The sequence below is a fragment of the Rattus norvegicus genome, chromosome 1 (assembly GCF_021556685.1).
Source record: "Rattus norvegicus strain SHRSP/BbbUtx chromosome 1, alternate assembly SHRSP_T2T, whole genome shotgun sequence".
Taxonomy (NCBI): Eukaryota; Metazoa; Chordata; class Mammalia; order Rodentia; family Muridae; genus Rattus; species Rattus norvegicus.
The window spans coordinates 233,605,093-233,628,976 of NC_141534.1; the positions used below are offsets into that span (position 1 = coordinate 233,605,093).

Genomic DNA, 23,884 nt, shown 5'->3' on the forward strand with positions numbered 1-23,884 from the left:
ACACACACATACACACACACACACACACACACACACACACACACACACACACACACACACACACACAAAGAAAGAAAGAAAGAAAGAAAGAAAGAAAGAAAGAAAGAAAGAAAGAAAGAAAGAAAAAGACAAGCAGTAAGTAAAATACATAGTATGGGGATTTGAATAAGAGCAGTTTCCAGGGGCTATGTTTGACTACTTGGTCCCCAGTTGGCTGAACTGTTCAGGAAGGATTAGGAGGAACAGCCTTAATGGAGGAGGTATCCTTGGCGGTAGGTTTTCAGGTTTTAAAAGCCCATACCAGGCTCAGTTTCTCTCTACCCTGGGCCAGTGGATCAGATACAAGCTCTGAGCTACTGCTCCAGTGCTGCACCTCCCTAACAGGTGCCATGTTCCCCACCATGACAGCCTCGGACTCCACTAATCCTCTGAAGTGAAAGCAAGCCTCTAATTAAACCCTTTCTTTTATAAGTTGCCTTTGTCATGGTGTCTCTTCACAGCAATAGACAAATAACTGAGCTGGCCGTGGTGACACACACCTTTAATCTCAGCACTGGGGAGGCAGAGGCAGGTGGATCTCTGTAAGTTCAAGGCCAGTGTGGTCTACATATTGAGTTCTAGGACAGATAGAGCTATATAGTAGGGACCTGTCTCAAAACAACACCCCCTCCAAAAATGAACAAAGAAACAAAGAAGAAAGGTGACTTAAGACACACTTTAGCAATGATAGAAGAAAAGGGCTTTTTACATTAAAAACAAACAAACAAACAAACAAAAAAACCAATGGTACTATTTTCTTCCTTGCTGTTAAGCCTAAGCCTTTTTTTTATAAGTGCAAACTTTTTTTTTTACAAACTATCTTTTGTTGTTCCTATTTTTTATATTTGAATACCTAATTAAATCCAACGACCAAATATTTACACATAATTGTATAAAACTGCATTTCTTTACATTTAGTCATTCACAGAAATTATTTTGGCTGTAGAAAACAAGTCACTACTTCCTATTTCTAAGGCTAACTTATCCCTTTTACCTTTAGTAAAAGATCCCTCTAACTAATCCAATACTGTTCCACAATTTGAAAGATCTTCTTTATGAAACATGAACATGCTACCTGACACATTCCTAAGCTTCAACATTTTCCAGTGTTAGACTTCAGCAGAACTCCAAAGACAGACAATACAGCTTATAACAAACATATTATTTGAGAGAGAATTAAAAGTTACTTAAGATTATTCAGTATTCCAATTGGTTCCAATAATACTTTCAGCTTACTTTAACTCATTCAGAGATCGTGAAGGTGCTTTGTCTGCATATGAAATCTTGGGAGCAATAACAGCATTTACTCTCAACTTCTTATTGTCACGAACCTGAGCACAGAAGAGAAGACAACATGAATTACTATGTGTTTAACTGAAATAATTTTTAAAATAACCATATTGCCACTGGAATTGCTAGGGTGATCAGAAATTTAAACAATGAATTATTTTTTATTTCTCTCTTTTAACATTACTCACCCTAAAGTCAACATGAGATTTTCTACCTTATGGGTTTCTCTGCTTTTGGTTTTGCTACTTGAGAGACAGTCTGACTTAGTCTGTGGACGGGAATTCACTATGTACCCCAGGTTGGCCTCAAACCTACAATCTTCTGCTTCAGCCTGTCAAGGGCTGGGAATATAGGCATGTGCCTCTACACCTAACCAAAATCCTTATCTTTCAGAAATATGCACTGAATTTTCAGATGAAATAGGATTGCCTAGAAAAAATATGCAGATGGCAGAGCTATACTTTCATTAATAGTATATTATCTTGTATGGGGTTTACCTATCTGCAAATAATGATTATATACTCTAAGCCAAGTTTTAAACAATCATTTTTAAAGTAACTGTACAACAAATTTGAGGGATGGAACTAAGTAAGATCTGAGTTAATGTGACTTATGACCTGAGGACAACATCCCCTTAACTAGCAGGAAAGATACAGGAATGAAAATTTAGGTAGAAAGATATAGTCTGTGGCTTGAAGAAAAAATCAGAGAATGGCACTTGGAGTGACTAGAATGGCTATATAAATAAAAGAATAATTCTCAACAGGATGCTGTCGAGTGAGAAGGTTTAGAATACTTAACCTGTTTCAACCTTTGGTTGATCACTCAACTATAAATGCATGGAAAAATTCCAGTGAACCATGAGAACGCAATAGAAGCCTTGGGGTTGGGGGTGGGGCACTGAATGGGAGAGTCTAGAGAGATGATTCAGTATATAAAGTGCCTGTCATGAGTTCATAACCCTAATATTCACATAAAGCTGGGTAGAGCAGCGTGTATCTATCTATAACCAAAGCACTGGGTAGGCAGAGACACAGAATCCATAGAATTTACCAGCTAGCCAGCCTAGCCAACCAGTAAGCTACATGTTAAGGAAGAGACGCTATTACAGATTAATGTGGATGGAGAGAAGAAAACACCAACAGAGCAGAGTTCTCTCAGCCCTCGTCAGAGATGCTGCCTCCTGCAGTATTTGGTAATTAACAAAGAAACAGGACAATGTGCGCAGAGTGACAGATGTTGAAGCACTTAGCCCAAAGTTTATCACAAACTCCTCCCTGACTCAAGGCTTAGGGATGGACACAGAGAAGGAATGGAAAGATTTTAAGAGCCAGAGGTGATGAATGACTCCAAGGAAACAGTGTCTTCTAGACCCCAGAGGACTGACTGATACACATATGAACTCCAAGACTGTGTCAGCACAGGGGCCCTGCCCAGGCTCAAACCAATCAAAATCCCAGCAGAGAACAGGGAAAACGGCATAAAGTTCTACCCCTAACCAAGAAGCTACTTGCAATTGGTACTTGCTAGGAAATGATAAATCAGTTGTTTCTGGCTTTTTTTTTTTTTTTTGGTCTTATTGATTTTTTTCCTTCTATTTTACCCGTTTGTCCAGCCCCTTTTTGTTTGCTAAGAGAGAACAGGAAGTTGGATGGAGAGGATTTGGGAAGAACTGGGGACAGTATAAATATTATTAAAATATACTGTATAATTTTTCCTTTATTTCTTTTATTGTTGCATAATTTTTTAAGCAAAAATTTGAAAAAAAATTACTCAATGAAGTTAACTTTGAGATATACGAGAAACAAAAGTTGGAGGGGCTCAGTGATGCATGCCTGTAGTTCCAAACACTTCGGGAGAGGCTGAAGCAAGAGGATCTTTGGAGTTCAAGGCCTGCCTAAATACAAAGCAAGAACTACTTCACAAACAAACCAGAACACCTTCTCACTGAATCTTAATATATAAACAATTCAAAGTGAATTTTAGAACTCCATTTTGAATAGTTAAAGGCCGTGGGATGGTTGGAATAAGATTGGCCCCTATAGGCTCAGATATTTGAATGCTTAGTGGATGGCTTTACAAGTATGGCCTTGTTGCAGTAGTTATGGATTTGCTGGAGAAATAGGTCACTGGAGGTAGGCTTGGAGGTTTCAAATGCTCGAGCCAGACCCAATGTCACTCTCTTTCTGCTGCTTGCTGATCCAGATTTAGAACATTCAGCTACCACAGTACCTGCCTGTGTACTACTGTGCTTTCTGCAATGATGATAATGGACTAAACCTCTGACCAATCCCAGTTAAATGTCTTTAAAAGAGTTGCTGAGGTCATGATCTCACAGCAACAGAAACTAAAGAGACCAGAAAGCAAACATTTAACAAAAGATATGTAACACATACATTGGGCTGGGGAGAGTGTTTATGGTAAAATGTGGGCCTCGTAAGCACAAGAACATGAGTGAGCCCCATAGAACAAATAAAGGGGTGGGAGATAGAGCTGAACACTTGCAATTCTAGTGCTGGGGAGGTGGAGATGGGCAGACCTTTCAGACTTCTCTACCCTAACTGATGAGTTCTTGGTGAGTAAAAAATTTGGTCTCAAAACAAAACAAAGAACCCAAAAACCCACCCCCACTCCAAAAAGAACCCAAACTAAACCAAAGCAGTAACACCACCACCAAAAAATCCAAACCCAACCCCCCCCCCCACACACACACGCAGAGCAAAAGGTAAAACACTTAGACAGTAGAATGGAGGAGTTTCATTTGTGATTGACAGATTAACATTCTAAAATTTCTTTTGTGTTTTTTAACATAAAAGAGTAAGTGTATTGATGATAAAAAAGAAGATATTATTTCAGAAAACACACAGAAACTACAAACCCAAAAAGGAGACAATCAGAAGGTGCCCGGTCAGTCACAGTGTATTACTGATTAGTACTTGCCTCTCTGAGGAAAATCTCCATATCTTCTTGACTTTCAAACACAAAGGCTCTTAAGTCATTTGATGAAATATGATTTTCAACATATTTTGCATTTTTATTATCTTTCATATTAATCTATAAAAAAAGAAATTAGTTTTCCTGAAATGCACTGATTATTAAGAATGCATACACATATATCTTGGATTCTATTTAATTAGAATAAATTTACTGTTAAGTAATTTCAAAACATTCCGTTTGCTACTCAGAACCATATGCATGAGGATCTGCTCTACAATGAGCTTTAAATTTTCGTAGGAACAGCTTTAGTATCCTTCTGGTTAAATCACGTAACCAGAATACAAATACAAACAGTTCTCATTTTCCCCAAACTTCATATTTTTCTCAATCTTGACATAAATTTCCTATTCTATTTGGTACAAAACCATAACAAAGCCTTCCTTAGACTCATGGAAAAACTTATCATGGAAATTAGCTATCAGAGCCTTTGAGAAGTCAAAGGTTTGCATCGCTCCAACATAAATAAATTTATTTGGGATATTTGGGTTTCTCTACTATGAAATTGTACCTCAACTCATTAAGTGGCTTGTGCTGTCCCCACATCAACCTCACAGGTGCTGGTATTACAGGCAAGTACCACCATACACAATTGTACTAATGTGTTTAAAAGATATTTACTAATTAGACAGTACTCCCATAGTAATCCTATGGGAGATATTAAGATAGTTAAGAGAACTCTTTCAAGAATACTGTCTTTATTATCACGAATAAGCAAAATGAAAAGCCCTCATACAGTTGTCATTAACAATGGCACTAGAAAGTACTGCCTATTAGATTTTACAGGAGAGTTTGATGAACGACAAGGTATTTACATAGGATGCTATACCATGAACCAGGCTATTTTTTTTTTAAAGGTTTATTTGTTTATCTTATGGATGCGAGTACACTGTTGCTCTCCTCAGACACACCAGAAGAGGGCATTGGATCCCAATACAGATGGTTGTGAGCCACCATGTGAACCATGCTATTTTTAACTAGAACTCTGGTCTCTCCATGGCTCAGTTGGAGAGCACTTGTTTACTATGCATTAGACCCTAGAGTCAATTTCCAATACAGCTCAATAAAAAAGTACGTTCTTTAAAAACAAAAGGGTTGTCATACAAACACTGACCAATACTATTCTCTAGAAAATATTAAGTGTAGAAAAATGGGGATGCAGACATCAAACACTATAAAATGATTATCCAAGTACATATACTACAAACATCTGGTGTTTGTCATTTCACTTTTTTTCACATTTAATTACCTTATGGTAAAAAGTGCAAACTAAAGAAAATGTAAGCTGATGTCCACTTCAACTTCCAGAATGGATAAAAGTTGCTATGGATTAACCAGTATAGAACTTGGATCTCATGTTTTGCCAGGGTGAAATTTATTAGACATATCTTTCCATTTGAGCACTAAAAGCCTTCATCTTGTGTAGACAGTTCATGACATAGCCATTACATTTTTGAAATCTCACAAATATTTATTTTGGTTATTACCCAACTTGTGACATTCTAAAAGTGAATGATTTATCTTTTCTTTTCCAAGGCATAATACATATCCTCAAGTAAAATTAATGTAACATATTGGTTCTTTAGCTTTCTGTTTCTTAGAATACTGCTCTGTTCTTTCTGTTATTCAATAGAAATAATATTTGTCAAAGAATTTTACAGTTACACCTTTATAAAGTGGTAAGATACAGACTGGCAAGTACAGTAGACATACACATCTTCAGATCACCCGGTTAATGTAATTCCCTGTTTTACAATTTTTAAATGAAAAATTTCTATATGCCCTATTTAACCTGTTTTATAGTTCATTAAGTGTCACATATTACTCATTCTTCTTTATAGCCCTAACCTATAGCTCTGTTTGTATGTGTATTTATATGTGCAGGTTCACATATACGTATGTCAGTGGAAGTCAGAGGACAATTATCTTTGCCCCTCAGATGCCATCCATCTTCTTTTCGAAACAAGATCTCCTGTTGGCCTGGTACTCACTAAGAAAACTAGAGTGGCTGGCAGAGAACCCCAGAGATCGCACTGCTTCCACTCCCCTACTGCTAGGATTGTAAGCACACCCCCATGGCTGCTTTTGCACCGGGCTCTGGGGGATCAAATTCAGTTTCTGCAAGCACTTTACCAAATGAATTATCACCTCAGACTCCACAACAGTATAAATGGTTGTACTATATTCCACTATGAAAATAAGAGGTGATTTATCTTACATACCAATATCTTTATAAATTTTCTTCCTTATGCACATTAATTATGTTAATATAAGGTATAATTGTGATTATAAATATTCTATGATAATTAAAAATAATATCTATAACTCTTTTCTACACTTTCCAGTTCTAGACTGGAGTTGTTAGAAATAAATGATGGAACTGGAACTTTGACAAGCTAGGGATTCATTTTCAAGTATAACTGAAGGGTTAGGTAAATATACATAAAGATCTGGATGGAAGGAGAAGTTAGAAGGTGAAAACTGACTGGAAGGAAGTAGAGTGCAACTTGTTTTAAATTCCCAGGTATAAATATACGCTAGCTAGTGATATGACCTGGTGATGGGCCAGTTAGACAATGAGATGGCAAACCTGATTAAGTTCTGAACTATTACTGAGGTTGTTGGTTTTTTTTTTAAATGAGCAAATACTTTATTTGCAGTATAACTTATAGCAAGGATTTTTTTTCAGTCCTTATTAGATCAAAACAACGTGAATATACTAAATATAAATTCTCCTCTTAATTTTGGAACAAAAGGTTCTCTTTGATGTTGTTTCTGTTCAGTTTTAGAGGACAGGGTTCTACTATGTTATCCAGGCTAGAATGTAACTTGTTATGTAGCCGAGGTTACAGCATCAAACTCTTAATCCTCTTGTCTTAGCTGCTCGAGAACTGAGATTATAGGCACATATAACTGTGAAGAAAAGAAATACTACAAATATGAATCTTACTAATATTAACATGTAATAAGAGCTAAATCGATGCTATTATTAATAAAGTAAATGTTAAGAGAAAATAGACCTTGTCATGACTTCTACAAAGATCTATTATTACCAAAGAAAAAATATCTAGTTAAAACAATTCTTAGGTTATTTGGGGAATTCTAATCTTGTGTATTTGTATCTAGTATATCACTATTAAGTGTTTTCTGGGGCTGGACAGATGGCTCAGCAGTTAGGAGCACCAGCTGCTCTTCCAGAAGTCCTGAGTTCAATTCCTGACAAGCACATGGTGGCTCACAACCATCTGTAATGAGATCTGATGCCCTCTTCTGGTCTGCAGGTGTACATGCAGTTAAAGCACTCAAAATAAATAAATGTTGAAAAACGAAATGTGTTTCCTTATTCTTATATCCCTTTATAAAGCCAAACTAATCACCTGAGAGTTTGATAGAAATTATCCCATTAAATTCATGACCAAACTTCACTAAATTGCTATAGCTTTTTGATGACCCAGTCTATCAATTATTTTATATTAATTACTTGCTTCATTCACAAAATCCTCAGAGTGATCTTTTAATATAGATAATTTTCTTGCTTATCTTGTCAAGCATCCCTTATTAACATTTTTATAGCAGTTTACCACTTCTTACGTAGTTTTTAATCTAATACTATAACCTAAAACCTAGTCAAGCAACCTTATTTTATATATGGTCTTAGTTAGAAAATATCCAGTTTCCTATCTTTTTATAGGGCATGTATACCTGTGTGTGTGTATTTATGTATATGTATGCCAAAGGCTGATGTCAGGTGCTTCCCTTAATCTGACTCCAATTTATCTGGTTTGAGAGAGGGTATCACTGAATCTGGAGCTGTAAATTAAGCTATACCGGTTGGCCAGAGATCCTGTCTGCCTCCTCACCATCTTTCCCCCTCACTTTATGTAAGTTTTGATAACTAACCTAAGGTTTTCATGGTTGCATGGCAGTACTGCATAGAGTGAATCATCTCTCTGGTCCCCTAGTTTTCAACTGCTTTCTAGAAAAAAAATCAGTTTATAAACCACAATAGCTCAAGCGCACTTCAGAAAGCTTATCTATGGATTCAACCCCATGGTGATTACAAATGCAATGAAGAAAACCAAGGTCTTAACAAGAATAAGGTTTCTTATACCAAAAAAAAAATTTACAATAACCCTAATATAAAAACTAACGGATGTTACAAAATGAATAAAATTTCTTACCGTGAGCATTATGGGCTCACAGACTCTTTGTTTAAACCTGTCTCTGTTATTTCTCAGCCACAAGACTGCATCGTACGTATCCCGGTACCTCTGTCTCAGCTTATCTTCCTTCTGATTCATAAGATTGTCAAAACGTGTGATATGATCACTCACACCTGTAAATGGAAAGAGAAGTATCACTTCTATGAAAGCATTTGTATAAAACTTGTAAACAATACAGAATATCTTAAATATAAGGGTTATAAATATCACTCAGGACAAACATTTCAAAGTCTTTCTAAAATTACTTAGCACCTCAGATAAAAAGTGTCCTGAAGCTACTGAAAAGCAGGACACCTGGAAATAGAAAAAAAGAAGACAGTGGCAAGGGGCACGAGTGTTTTGTCTTCTTCAGAGAATAATCACTTTGATGTGGAAGTGAATTTATTACAAAATCAATAAAGAGAGATACTAAATTTAAAATGTTCTTAAGTAATACAAAAACACTGAAATTAATCTTCAATATTTCTTCTTAAAAAGTTATCTACAGGGGTTGGGGATTTAGCTCAGTGGTAAAGCGCTTGCCTAGCAAGCACAAGGCCCTGGGTTCGGTCCCCAGCTCTGGGGAAAAAAAAAAGGTTTGCAAAAAAAAAAAAAAAAGTTATCTACAAATCTAAGAAAAATAAAGAGAAGGTGGGTGGAGGAGATAACGGAGTCCAGGAATAGATTTAGTCAGTGAAGGAGAAGAATGAGACAGGTCCCAGATGCCGACATAGAGAAGGCCTTGGAAGCGATCTGGTTAGACGGAAGCAGAACAGCAAGATGCAGAATTAAAAAAAATAGTTGAATTTTTCTCTTTCCAAATTTAAGAAGATGTTAGACTCGTGAGGAGGCAGCTTAGGGGATGAGAGTGCTTATTCCACAAGCCTTCTAACCTAAGGTTGATCCTCAGATCCCACAGTGGCTAAGAAGACAAAACCAACTCCAAAAGATTGTATGACCTCCATGTGTGTCTAGTGGTGAATGTATACCCTGCTACATAAATCATAAAAACTTGTTTTTACTTTAAAGATACACTACAACAGATGGCATTTTCTTAAAAAGGCAAATTAAACCTTTAAAAGGCAACTCAATTATAATGTACCTGGTTGTAAATAAGTTTAGAAGTCTAATTGCTAAGAAGTACAATCATGTTCCTCAATCTAACTTTAGATATGACAACCGAAAGCAAAGGTGGCATACTGTATTAGCAGTTCCTAAGCAGGAAGATGTTTACTCAATACCAGTAACTATTAGAATAACAAATACCAGCACTACTAACACTGTTAGGACGTAAGAGTGGGTCTTTCAACTGTGTGTATGCAGCACTCAGATAAACAGATTAAAATGGATCAAAGGTAAATCAGTATGAGGGGGTGAAAGTCAGAGGAATTAAGCAAGTCCCCATTTCACTATTTTTTGCCCCAGGAAACTTACTCCGTTTCTGCTTCTCCAGCATTTCCTTTTCTCTCTGTTTATCAATGATCTCGCCTTCACATAATGCCTTCTCCTCTTGAACACGCCTTAGATCATTTGTGATGGCATCAATCTGAGGCTGAAGGTTCTCGCAGTTTTCTGCAGTCCTGAGCTCATTCTGCAAGTCTTCTATCATCTTGCGGGTGTTACTTATTCTCTTCTGCCGGTCCTGCTCCTCATTCTGCTTGACTGTTAATGCTTGCTGAAGTTCCTTAATCTAACAAAGCAAACGTAGGTTAGCACTTGTTTTCTTCCAGTCTATCTGGGTTTTAAGTTGCCTAGGACAAGGGCATGCTGCTCACTGGAAGAGCTGACTAATCTAGCACACGGAAAACCTGGAGCTGGGCCGTAAGAATCATCACATACATCAGAACCTTACACGCACACACACACAAACACACATACCCACGCACGTATGAATGCAGGCGTCCCATGAGCACTCCTCTCTTTAAGAGGTATATTAGCAGATTACTACCCAGTCAACTACCAGTAATTTTATTCATTCCTAAGTATATCAAAAGTACTAAACAGCAACTTAACATATGGTTAGTTAAAATGCTTGGCAAACAAAAACATGTAAGGCACAGTCAGATGCAGAAATAATTACAAAAAATATATACCATACGGCCAAAATTTAAACTTAAACAAATTATTTTCTACCAACACTTCAGGTTAACACTGAAAGTTTATATTTAAACTTTTGACTTCTAATCCAGAATAAATTATTTTAAAAATAAAATATATTAGCTGGCTACCTGTTGTCAACAGAATTTAATCAAAATCATAGTTTATCAAAAACATTGTTTTCTTTAAGACATACACGGACAGGTTACTGGAGGAATGACTCAGTGGTTAAGAGCGCTTTTGAAGGACCAGGGTTTGATTCCTAGCACCCACATGGCAATTCACAACCATTTGTAACAATCTCAGGGGAATCCAGGGCCCTCTTCTAGGTCTCTGAACCATTAGGAACATATATGGTATACAAAGGCAAGAAAACCCATATACATTAAAAAATAAACCTAAAAAAAAAAAAAAGATACACACACATATATATATATTTAATTTGCTTTTATAACTTTAATGTTGTATTAAGTTAGCACAATGCATATGCTGCTAGTCAGTTTTATTGTTAAGTCATATTTTTTCTTTTCCATTACAAATGATAATAAATTGATCAAGAATATGAAAAATACTTAGAACAAATAAAAATAACTTATAGCGGAATGTCTTTAAACTTTACACTTCTTCAATGCCTACTTTCATCTTATTTATAAAACACTTTTATTAAATGGGACCACTCAAGCTTCACTGACATTGTTACTACCGTCCCCCATATATTCTTGCAAAAAAAAAATTGTACACCAGTATCATATTTTGTCATATGAAAGCTCCACATTTTAGTTCCCTATTGTATGGAATTTCTTTCTGAAAATTTAAATTTTGCACCACATTTTAATTCTCTATTGTTAGAAATTTCTTTCAAATTCAAATTTGGCACTATCCAGAAATTAAATATATGTCAAATCCTGTCTTCTATATCAAACACAGAGAAAATAAAATTAACAGAATTTTTATGTATATACAAACACAGAGAGAGAGAGAGAGAGAGAGAGAGAGAGAGAAAGAGAGAGAGAGAGGAAGAGAGAGAGAGAGAGAGAGAATATTAAAGAAATAGACAAGAAATCAATGCTCATCCATGAAACCCACAAAACCATTCAGGAGAGTGAGCAGCAGGTCAGAGTATGAGAACAAGCTGGCACCAAACACATGAGAACGTCCAAGTCCACAGAGAAAGAGACAGATCAGACAAGTACTTTGTACTTCCAGCATCATAGTATTACAAAAGAAAAGAAAGAAAATTCAGTGGATTAACAAAAAAGATTGCCAAAAGATGGTCTTTACCTTGGACTTTAAAAAACAGAAACCCATCAATGACCCCTCAGTTCCTGACTCCATGCTCTCACCTCTGACACATTTGCGACCCTCATCCAGCAGACTATCACTATCACCAACAGTCCCCCCAGTCCCACCATCACTGGTACTGATGCTCAACTTGAGCACATTTAAAACCTCACCTCCCCAGGTTGTGCTAGACACTGCTCTTGTGTTGCGTGATCTCTCTGAATGTATTTTGTTACTCTAGGTGAAATATGGGTATTTCTGGAAGATACTTCTGTAGTGAGCTCTCTTCAGTACTGACTGGACATAAACCTTTGATTTAGGTTTAGAGCCAAGGGCAGAGGTCCCCTCCTGGCAATGTGTCCTTCCTCTTTTAATGCACTGTTTCAGATTCTCTTAATAGCATGGGATGAGACTTTGCTACCCATCATCCTGTTGTGAACTGCCTACTTCCATCAAAGTCCTCCTTCACTACTTACAGACCGATGACTCTGGCACCTGATTCACTACTGTCTTCTTTAATCCACCATTATGCCTGTGGTCAGGTGACTTCAATCTAAACACAGAAAATCAATCTTTTTGGTCTCTGTGTTTCTTTTCTTCTTTAACTTCCAAGATATTTTCCTTTTACTATCACCAATGTAAATCACCAAAAGAAATCATACAGCTTCTGAAACTGTTTCTCTGCAAACGTATTCTTTGATAGTTCCTTCCTTCTGTCCACTCTGCTCAGCCTGGTATTTCAATTCTTCCTATTCCTTAAGAAAGTCCACCAGGTGCTGTAGTCTACTGACCTACTTTCTATCATCTCAATCCACTTTTTCCTTTATTTCTTTAGTCAACTATATTCCATAACATGCCAGTCATTCACTCCCTTGCTAAGACCCACTGATCCTTAACTCATGCCACACTGGGAAAGAATAAACTTAATTCTAAGCATATTTCTGCTGTATCTAAAAAACTGAAATAATGTAAGGCACCCTGAAAAACTGGTCTCATTTTAACTTTATAGTCATCACAAAAATGGCAGCCAAGACTTTTACCATTAACACATTCAAATTTTAACACATTCAAATTCCTCTCATTTCCACCACTCTCAAGCCTTGAGGCTGTCTTCCTCGATTAAGTCAGCTCATGTCCTTGACCTACACTCCATTAGGAGAATAGTTTAAAATTAGAGTACTTCCTTTTGTCTTAAACTAATCACATCTGTAGTTTTCATATTCCACAATGTAAAAGTTCCTATAAATATCTAAATCTAACACCTCTAAGACTTCTTCAGAAGAGCTTTTCAAATTATTTATTATGAAAGACTTTTAAAAATAATTCCAAGCCATGCTTTCTCAATCACTATTATAATTATCAAATGTCTTAGAAAATATAATCAAAGATAAACACACTTCTTGAAAATTTCCCAAGAGAAATAAAAAAGTATATGGCTACACCAAACCAAACCAAACCAAAACCTATATAAATGGCTGGGTGGTGGCTCAGAGAGTAAAGCACTTGCCATGCAAGTGTGAGGACCTGAGTTTAGATCCTGTGCTGATTAGTTTTTGTCAATGTTAGCATTATCGGGGAATAAGAACCTTAATTGAGAAAATGTTTCCATGACCTGGCCTGTATGTGATTGCGTACTGATTTCTTGGTGCATGACCGGTGTGGGAGGGCACAGGCCAGTGGGGGCAGCACCATCCCAGGGCAGGTGATTCTGGGATTTTTAAGAAAGCAGGCTGAGAAAACCATGAGGAACAGGCCGGTAAGCAGAGATCCTCATGGGTATTACTTCAGTCTCTAGGTTCTTGCCTAGAGTCCTGCCCTGACTTGCCTCAGTGATGTATTGTGGCCTTCATTCCCCAATGATAATAAACCTTTTATTCCCCTATTTGCTTTTGGTCATGGTCTTTATCACAACAACAGAAATCTAAGACTGAAGCCTAGAACCCACATAAAACCTGAATTTCTGTAATCCCAGTGTTCCTACTGAAGCCGTTCAAGGGTTATTCAGTTTAGCATATACAAAGGCCCACCACAAAGGCTGGTCTTGAACAAGGTAAAAGGTGAGGGCTGACTCCTGATGTTTTCTCACCTCTACATGCACACTGTGACACATGTATACCAGCATCCACATGTGCACAAACACCAGGATATACAAGAGTGCTTACAGATTAGTTAACATTGTCAAAGAAAGTATTTATAAGTTTATTAAATGGCAAATAGATTAAATGAATTTTAATCCTAAGAAAATTGGCAAACAGAATAAAGTATACATTGAACTGAATGAAAATCAAATTACAACATATCAAAATATGTAAGGCAGCGCTCAAGCAGTGATGAAAGGAGAATGATCACAAAATGAAACCACATCAAGCAGCGGAAGGAAAGAAAGAAAAAAAGGAAAATAAAACTGGAAAGCAATAAAACTGGAAGGACACTAAGGAGAGAACTGGAGGAAAAACTGGAACCAATACAACATAACGCTCCCTGAACTAACACATGGATGTTAGTTACTACGGCCTCTAGATACCGTACCGTAGGGCACAAGATTATACATACATAAATTTGACAATTAAGCAAAACAAACTGATTTGCCAAAACGTAAAATATGAAACATATTTCAAGGAAAAAGAGAAGCTTCCAACAAAACAAACAAAACAACAACAAAAGGCTAAATGAATTTATGACTAAACTGCCCCAGAGATGATACTTAAAGGAATTCTTCAGACCACAAAGAGAGACAACATATCCACAGTGCTACAGAAGAGAGAGACCACATGTCCACAGTGCTACAGAAGAGCCTATGCCACAACAGAACAGCAGGTAAATAAAGGAGTAACAGGAAAACACCAACCACACAAAATCAACAAAATGGGGTACAGGCCTTCCAATAATAAAAACTGAATCTAATGGTGTCAATTCCTCAATCCAAAGACTAGAGTCTAATAAACTGGATTGAAAACCAAGGGCTCTGTGGGGAAAGATACCACACTTAACGACCCATATGGTAGGAGACAACCAACTTCCAAGGTTTATTTCTGACTTCCACACATGTGCTGTGGTACATAAATAAATAAATACACTTTTTAACATTAAAGAGCAGTTCTAGTCATGAAGGCTACACTTAGTGACCTTGCAGCAATATGATTAGCATTCTGCCCGGTGTGGGAAACAACCACCTCCACAGTTCTACTGCCCAAATTCTGCATGTGAGAAGCTGGAAGCACAACAAGAATCCTGGCTTCACCCCCTACCACCCTTGTCTCTAAAGAACCCCCTATCTATGGGACTGAAATAATAAGATCCTTTAAGAAATATTAACTGAATGACAATATTAAAAATTACAACATTTTAAGCCAGGCATATTGGCACACGCCCTTAATCCCAGCATGTGAGAGACAGAGGTAGGTGAATCTGAGCTTGAGGCCAGGCTGGTGTACAGAGTGAGTTCCAGGACAGCCAGGGATATTCAGAGAAACCCTGTCCTGATTAAAAAACACAAACAAATAAAAATCATAGCATTTTAAACCAAAATAAAACCATACCATCTATGAAATGTAGCCACACGAGTAACTGAGAAATTGTCTCAATTATCTTCTGTGCAGCTACTACACTTACACAAATTCATTACACACACACACACCCACACACACCCACACACACACACACACACACACCCACACACACACACCCTACCTATCAGAATGAGAAGGATTTGGAATTGTTTCCAAAAAGTTATAATAAGCGTCTGTCCCCTTGTAAAACAAGCCATGGTAAGCTAAGCTGACCGACTTGGGTAGGGAGGCTTACATGTCTGTCCTTCCGCTCAATCAAGTCCTGCCTTTGTTTGCATTTCTGAGACGCTTCCTTAATATCAGTTGCCTACAAAATTGAACCAGAAAGAAAAAGTTAATTAAAAACTCATTTAAGCAGATTATTTGGTCCATTCCATCTAAATATATTAAATCAATCAAAACAGCACTTCCCCACATTTTAATTCAAATCAAATTCATAGTTACCACCAAAATTACTAATGGTACAGGTGTAAAGGTTAACACGTGTAAAGGTTATTGCTAGCATTCTAAATGTATCACACTGTTCAGTGAATTTAGTGTACAGTAAAACAGGTGCATACACTTGTTTCTACGTATGCTTTTCTGATATTCTGTCTGACCATGAAAACAATTTGATGAGATAGATACATTGTTTTATTATATGGAAAAAAAAAAGACCAAGCCAACTATTAAATGATGGCATGAGCCTTTACAATACAGATATGTATTAATTTGGAGCCAATGGACTCCGTAACATTACAAGGTCTCTCTCTCTTTGAAATGTTAGGGAAAAAAATAATCAGAGTGTTATAAAAGTTTCTGCTGAAAAAGGAGAGGAACAGAATACAGTAAATATAATTAACTATTTATTCCTGTCACATGATTTAGAAGACTAATAATTTTAAGATATACACTTAGAGACTGATATAATGTATCTCTTCGGAAGCCCTAGGCAGAATTTTTTTGGGACTGCCTTAACAGCTGGCTTCTTTTAGGAACAGAGAAGCAAAACCAGTATTTTATATATAATTCTTTAATTTATTGTAGACATTATTTTCTACTCCATAAAAACCCAAAAGTTTTAAAGCAATTTAGCAGTAATTTCAGGTGCCACAAAGCAACTATAAATCCACAACTTAATTATAACCAATTACCATTAAGATGACGGCCAACTATTATATATGTGATGCTTTGCGACTTAATGATCCTTAACCATAAAGTGAGAAGACCTGTTAAAAAGCTAGAACCTACAATCTTGTAGATGTAAACCTTCTTAATTTTTGAATGGTCAATTATCTGAGTCATCTAATGCACATCAGAAGTACCGAGTAGATGCCAATATTTGACTTCACTGCATTTATTTGAATCTCCAGAATGACATTCAAAATTTTAGATCTGTTTATACTCCATTACAGTATCCTCCCATCCATGGTGTTGTATTGCCAAGTCTATTCGTCAACTACAGCCCAAAAATATTAAATGGGAAACTAAATTCCAGGAATCACCTCTTTGTAGACTTGTGTGTCATTTTCTTTTTCTTTCTTTTTTTTTTTTTTGGTTCTTTTTTTTTCGGAGCTGGGGACCGAACCCAGGGCCTTGCGCTTCCTAGGTAAGCGCTCTACCACTGAGCTAAATCCCCAGCCCCGTGTGTCACTTTCTAACTGAGCACTGTCATGAAGCATCAAGCTGCCCACTGTCCTGTCTTTAACATCACTCTGGGTGCAGCCTGTCCATAAATAAGCTTATCATTGAGCAGTTCTCAGTTATCCGGCTGACTGAGTTTTTATTCAGATAAGCTTTATTTAAATAGTAATGGTTCCAAAGTAAAACAGTGGTCATGCTGGCAATTCAGAAATGCTAAAGAAAATATAATGAGCTTTCTCCAGAAGAAAATATGACCATATAGTACACGTTTATGTACACACAGGAGGGAAATAAATACCAGTTGAACATCCCAAATCTGAAAATGACAGAATCTACCCTATTTCAAAATTCAAAACTTTTGGTCAAAAAGGTTCCCGCTTTGTATTTTCACCCTCTGGATGATCAACTGGTAAAGTCTATGGAAACTAAATTCCTGCACACTGAAGGATTAAATAATTTTGTACGAAGATATTCAAACTACATAGGTTTTGGTAGTATCTTCGGTTTTAGGTGCCCACTAAGATATAGAACCTAGCAGATTCTACAAGCAGACATTTCTTCATCTGCAAAACATCCTCCTGCGCTGGCTAGTTTTCTGCCCAACTTGACACAAGCTAGCTTATTTAGGAAGAGGAACCCCAAGGGAGAAATGCTTCCCCCGAACAGCCTATAGACAATTCTATAGAGCATTTCTTTTTTTTTTTTTTTTTTTTTTTTTCCGGAGCTGGGGACCGAACCCAGGGCCTTGCGCTTCCTAGGTAAGCGCTCTACCACTGAGCTAAATCCCCAGCCCCTCTATAGAGCATTTCTTGACTAGTAACCACCTCCAGGCAGGTGGTCCTGAGTTGTTTGAGAACAGGAGTATTTGCTTACATAAGCAGTCCTCCCCGTTTCTGCTTCAGTCCTTCCCACCAGGTTCTGTACTGACGTCCCTCAGTAAAGTACAGAGTCCACGATGTGAAAAAGCCCTTTCTGTCTCAAGTTGCTTTTGGTCGTGGTGTTATATCTCAGCAAGATACCTTTGATCCCTAAGAATCCCTGGAAAACTAAAATTCACCTCCATAAGCAATATAAAGTTATAAGAGATACACACTATATTCACAAAAAGAACTCAAGTGCTTCTTTCTAAGAAATATAATGTATCAGTTTGTAGCTAAAAGTTTCTCTTCAGGCTATGTCTCATTCTGTAGTACATGAGGGCCTCAAAGTCACAGTGATGTTCTTGCCTTAATGTCCTAAATGCTGAGACACAGACCTGAACCAATGTGCCAGCAACAATCACCTTGGAATTTTTTTAAAAGGTAACATTCTCCAATCATAACAAGATTTTGAAAATCCTCATTAATTCCTAAAGAAATGAACCTTAAAGGCACAAGAAGTATTTTTCTATGTTAAATAAAATTCAGACTGTCCAAAACTGAACAACAAAAGTACCTTTTCTTTGATTCGAACTTCCAAAGTGCGACGCTGCCTTTCAATTTCCTCAATCCGCCGTGTCATAGGAATCTGCCCTTCTTTGAGTTTTCTGACCTCTTCCTTCACTCGGTCACGGACTAGTTTCACACCTTCATATTCCTGACGCACATTCTCATATTCCTTGTAAATAATTCATGAAACAGAACTTAATACATTTGGTATTTAAATTAATGGATCTTAAAACCAAAGAGATTTTCTTTTCATTTATCAATAGATAAGATTAAGGAATAGGCAAACAAGAGAATTTCAATTTTGAAGGGTAAAAATTGGATCAAAGAAAAGAAATATGTAGCTGCTAGCTTGATAAAAACAATGTCTGGGCTAGAGAGATGGCTTAGCAGACAAAGGCACTGGCTACCAAGCATGATGACTTGACATCCTGGGACCACATGGTGAAAAGAGTTAAAATGGAATGTTAAAATAGAAATATTAAGAGTGAATGGGCTGGAGAGATGGCTCAGTGGTTACGAGCAGGGCTAGGGTTCAATTCCCAGCACTTATATGCCAGCTCACACACACACATGCAGGCAAAACACCTTGTACAGAAAAAGGAAATAAATCTTAAAATAAATAAATAAGAGTGCTTCCTGCTCAGAAAACCCAGTACACACCTGGAGCAGTTCAAAACTACACTTACGGGCATACCCTTCCCTCCAATTAAAAACAGAAAATTTTTTTAAAAAGTGAATGAAGCATAGAGGGAAAAAAAACTATAAATTTTAAATTTAAAAGGTCAAAAAGATTAAAATCAATCCCTTCAAAGGGGTCAAAAGACTTTAAAAGATAGAATGAAAAATAGTAATAAACAGAAAAATACAATGAAAAGGTATAGAAAGGACAAAATTTAAGAATAACGAAACTGCAAAACCTGGTTGGAGGAAGTAAGAATGCTATAAATATATAGATATATATTATTTTCATACTAATATATATTTCCATGAAACGAACATAAAAATTAATGCTTCCACCCATTAAGTAATATACCAAGGAACTCTACTACTTATCCCAACCATACACACACAAAAATATTTCCAGTGGCACTGAATGACAGCCCTCGCTTTGCAAATTTAATTTTTAATGTGAACAAATACCTTAGATCATTAACATCATGGAGAAAAAGTAAAGAACTGCTAAGGACTGAAACCTGAAGAATTAATGCTGGTAACTCAATCAACTATTTGCTATGTGATAATTAGCATGTATAAATAAATAAGAAAAATACATGTGCATGCATGTAATACAAAATTTTAAAAGAAGTATCTAACTTAATATAAAATGAGTGCCTACTTATAAAGACATACTTTGTAGGCACTCCGCCATTCATTAGTTTTGTTTTGGTGATTTCTTTTTGCTTGTTTTTTTGGGGGAGGGGGTGGTGGTCAACTTCACACAAGCGGGTTTCATCTGAGAAGGAACCTCAATTGAGAAAATGCCTCCATTAGACTGGCTTACAGATTTTAAAATTATGGCTGCTATGGGAGGGCCCAGCCCACTGTGGTTGATGCCATCCCTGGGGTAGGAAGTTCTGGAGATGTAAGAAAGCAGGCTGAGGAAGAAATGGGAAACGAGGCAGTAAGCAGGACCTCCATGACCTCTGATTCTGTTCTTGTCCGCAGGTTCCATCCTGCCTAGAGTTCTTACCCTGACATCCCTTCAAAAATGGAACCTGATTATAAATGTTCTCCCCAAGTTCCTTCTGATTTATCATAGCAATAGAAAGCAGCTGTGACACAGCTGAAGAATCATCTATTTTTCCCTCAATAATTACGTAACACTTACCACCCATGGTCTTTTTGCCTCAAGCATCTCAATTAAATCTAAATGTCGTTTTCGTTCATAGAATCTTTCTACATCTTGTTTGTACCTTTCATTTCTCTGAATCATTTTGTCTAGGTATTCAGTTTTCTCTTTGCAAGAAGTCTAAAACAGAATTTGTTGACAATTAGTTTAAATGAAAAAAAAAAGAACACAGCAAGTCAAATCTTTTAACAATGAAACACAATATAAGCAAAATTACACAAGAAAGAATTCTGTAAAGGTTCCTCAGAACTATGTAAAAGTGAAGCTAGGGAGAATGCTTGCCTAGTTAGGCATGAAGTTCTGGATTTGGTCTCCAGCACTGCTCATAACCAGAGTAGTGATAATCAGTGCTGAGGAGGCAGAGGCAAAAGCATCAGATGTTCAAGGTCATCTTCAGCTACACACAAGAGTAAAAGGCCAGCCTGGGCTACAGAAGACCCTGTCCAAAAACAACAAAACCAACAAAATCAGGTGAAAGTAACACTCTAGCAGAGAAATTCTGGTTCAAGACTTTAAAATACTTTATATAGTCATGTAACTGTGAGGAAGCCTGTCAACACCTCTGAGCCTGAAGCTTTGCCTAAAGATAAAAGGAATTCACTTACACACATTAAGAATCATTTTTTTGAAGTGCAAAAAGCTCGAAGTGTTTCTACTTTTGCAATGATTCAGATTCTGAGACATGTGCATGGACGTCACTACCAGCTAAGCATCTGTGACCTGGAGCTCCTAACTGCTCCCAAACTGTAGCTTTGTATGCTTCTATATGACTCGTAATGTACAGTTTGATGTATTTTAGATTTCTGCCCTGTCCAGATGAAAGCTTAGTAAAAATCTGTAAAAATGACATATAAATGCAAAGGAGTATCAGGATTAACATGCCATAAATGCTCAGGACCTAAGGACTTTGAGATGACAGAAAGCTAAAATTTAATCTATCGCATATTAACAAACAAAAAGATGCACTGAACAGCTTAGAAAACAAAATACAAGAATTTCAGGTGTATTTCATTGATACAAAACTGATGATTTTTTTTTCATCAAGACCAAAGAATTGAAGGAATACCAGACATAGAACTGAATAATCACAAAAATCCTACACCAATTCTTTTTAGTTAAGACACCAAAATTAATGTTTTATTATAATAGAATGCTTATCAAATATAGATAGTTACACTTAAAGACAAGGTTATCTCTTTTGTTTTTAATTATAAAAACATACCAAGATACCCAGTATAACCCAGTAGGTTATATAGCATTTCTATGTATCTATTAAAAGGTTTTTAAAATTAAAAAAAAAAAAATCAACACCAGCAAATTCTATAGTTTGCATATAAAGTCTATCTTCATTTGACTTAAAAAATACACCAAATGACATTAACAAGTGTTTTCAAATACCACATCCTCATCTTCTGTAAATCTCAAAACCTTACACAGTGCATGGCACACAACATATTATTTGATGGGTACCAAATGAAAGAAAAATGTAACTTCCTATGAGAGTTCCTTAAAATTGCCACTGGTAACATGTACTTACAGAAATAGTCAAAATTTTCAAACTTCATATATTCAAAACCATTCTCGCTTTGTGTCACCAATTGATGTTAGAAATACAAGCTTGGGTGAAAAATCAACCAAAATTATGAATTCACACAGCACACAGACATACTACCCATTTTCTAAAGTGTCTCTTCTCCTTTTCCCTCTGTGTAGCCCTGGCAGAGCCGGAACTCACTCTGTAGACCAGAGAGACCCACCTCCCTCTGCCTCCCAAGTCCTGGGACCAATGGCACCACCACCCAGTTAGACTTGCACGGTTTGAGACACAGAATTAGTAAATGACAACAGAAATGACTTGTTTATATCTAAATACCTCTAGCTGCTTCTCCTTCTCCCTGAAGTTCTTGAGTTCACAGTGGTATCTGTGCATCTCTGGAGGACCAATTGACTTCTCAGTAGCTTCGAGGAGTTCAATTTTACTGAGTTTAGCAAATTCTCCAACTTTGTCCTACGGCACCAAAACTAAGTTTCAGCAACTATTATTCATAAACACCATTAAAATGTATTAAATTTGCCAAGATGGCCTCACTTAAAAAAATTTGAGATATGAATCAAACCATTATGTTTGTAAGGAAAATAAGCAACAGTGTAGATACTAAGCAACATTAAAATAAGATATTGGACTGTAATTTTTAAATGCAGGTTATTAGAATTTTTAAAAAAAAAAAAAACCTTTAAAATTTTTCTTTCATATCATCTATGTATGTGTGTACCCATGTGCTAGATTGTGCATGTGAGTGTAATGCCCAAGGAATCAAGAAGGTATAAGATCCACTAGAACTGGGGTTTAGGTAGTTGTAAACTGCCGTATGTGGGTGTTGTGAGTCAAATTTGGGTCCTCTGGAAGTGCTTTGAACAAATGAGCCATCTTTTCAGATCAGGATATTTTATTATTAATGAACAAATAAAAATATCACTAGACTTTAGAAAATATACCTAAATATAAAAGAAGCTTGTTCTAACCAATGTATCATACAAATGCACTGATTAAAAGGTCCACCCTTTAATCCCAGCACTTGGGAGGCAGAGGCAGGTGGATCTCTGAGATTTTGAAGCCAGCTTGGTCTACAGAGCGAGTTCCAGGACAGCCAGGGCCAGAAAGAAACCCTGTCTTGAAAAATAAAACAACTACACAAAGTTGTTCATTAACTATGGCTTCTGAGGACCTCACACTCGAGAGTGCATGGCAGCTTTAGCTGCTTGAACAAGAACAATCAAGTCGGTTTAACATTCTGACTGGGAGTGGTTCATGAGCCCTGACCCCCAATTAAGGAGCTAGAGTAATAAGTTGCTGGCTTCGGGGAGAGGAGAATTAGTTTTAAGGGTGTGGCTTCTGGTACATAAACTAGCGGATGGGCCAAACCCAGGAGTATATGGACAGCACAAATCTGAGCCCACGGCTTAGTACAAAAAAGGCCGGAGAGGTAGAAGTGTATGTATCTTCAAAGAGTTTAGGGGAGGAAATACGAAGTAAATATAATCGAAATACATTGTATGATACTGTCAAAGAATTAATAAAAATATTTTTAGTAAGTTGCTTGCCTTTTGCAAATGCAGTTTGAAACTATTCTGTAACTACAGTACCTTTCTTACAGGCTTATGTAGAAAGTGTGTTTTCAAGTGTGAGGATGAGTTTGGCTCTCTAGCAGCCATATAAAAGCCAGCATCACAACCTGCTTATAATCCCAGTTACAGCAGACACAGGGAGTTTTCAAGCCAAACTGCATAGCTCCTGCTTCAGGCAGTGTTTTAGTAAATGAAGTGGACAGGGAGTGAGAAAGACACAGAGAACTAACGTCAGACCTCCAAGACTTTGTGCACACATGAACTCAAATACTAGTGCACACCACATACAGACAAATATGAATACTTTTTAAAAAACATTTTGTAACTTAAACCTATTAAATAAAACTTTTAGCACAATATATGGATGATGAGGTCCAGTGGGCCTGG

General features: G+C 36.8%; 1 protein-coding gene across 3 annotated transcripts in view; it reads right to left on the reverse strand.

Annotated features, from left to right (window-relative positions):
- Nucleotides 1-23,884, reverse strand: part of Smc5 (structural maintenance of chromosomes 5) — a 64,634-nt gene that overhangs the window by 30,477 nt on the left and 10,273 nt on the right. For 2 of the 3 annotated variants that reach the window (NM_001438179.1, NM_001438178.1), the window contains 8 exon segments: nt 1,276-1,370; nt 4,270-4,383; nt 8,505-8,659; nt 9,960-10,215; nt 15,708-15,779; nt 18,530-18,691; nt 20,351-20,491; nt 22,245-22,379. In NM_001438179.1, the coding sequence (NP_001425108.1) occupies nt 1,276-1,370; nt 4,270-4,383; nt 8,505-8,659; nt 9,960-10,215; nt 15,708-15,779; nt 18,530-18,691; nt 20,351-20,491; nt 22,245-22,379 (1,130 nt within the window). 3 annotated transcript variants of the gene reach the window in all.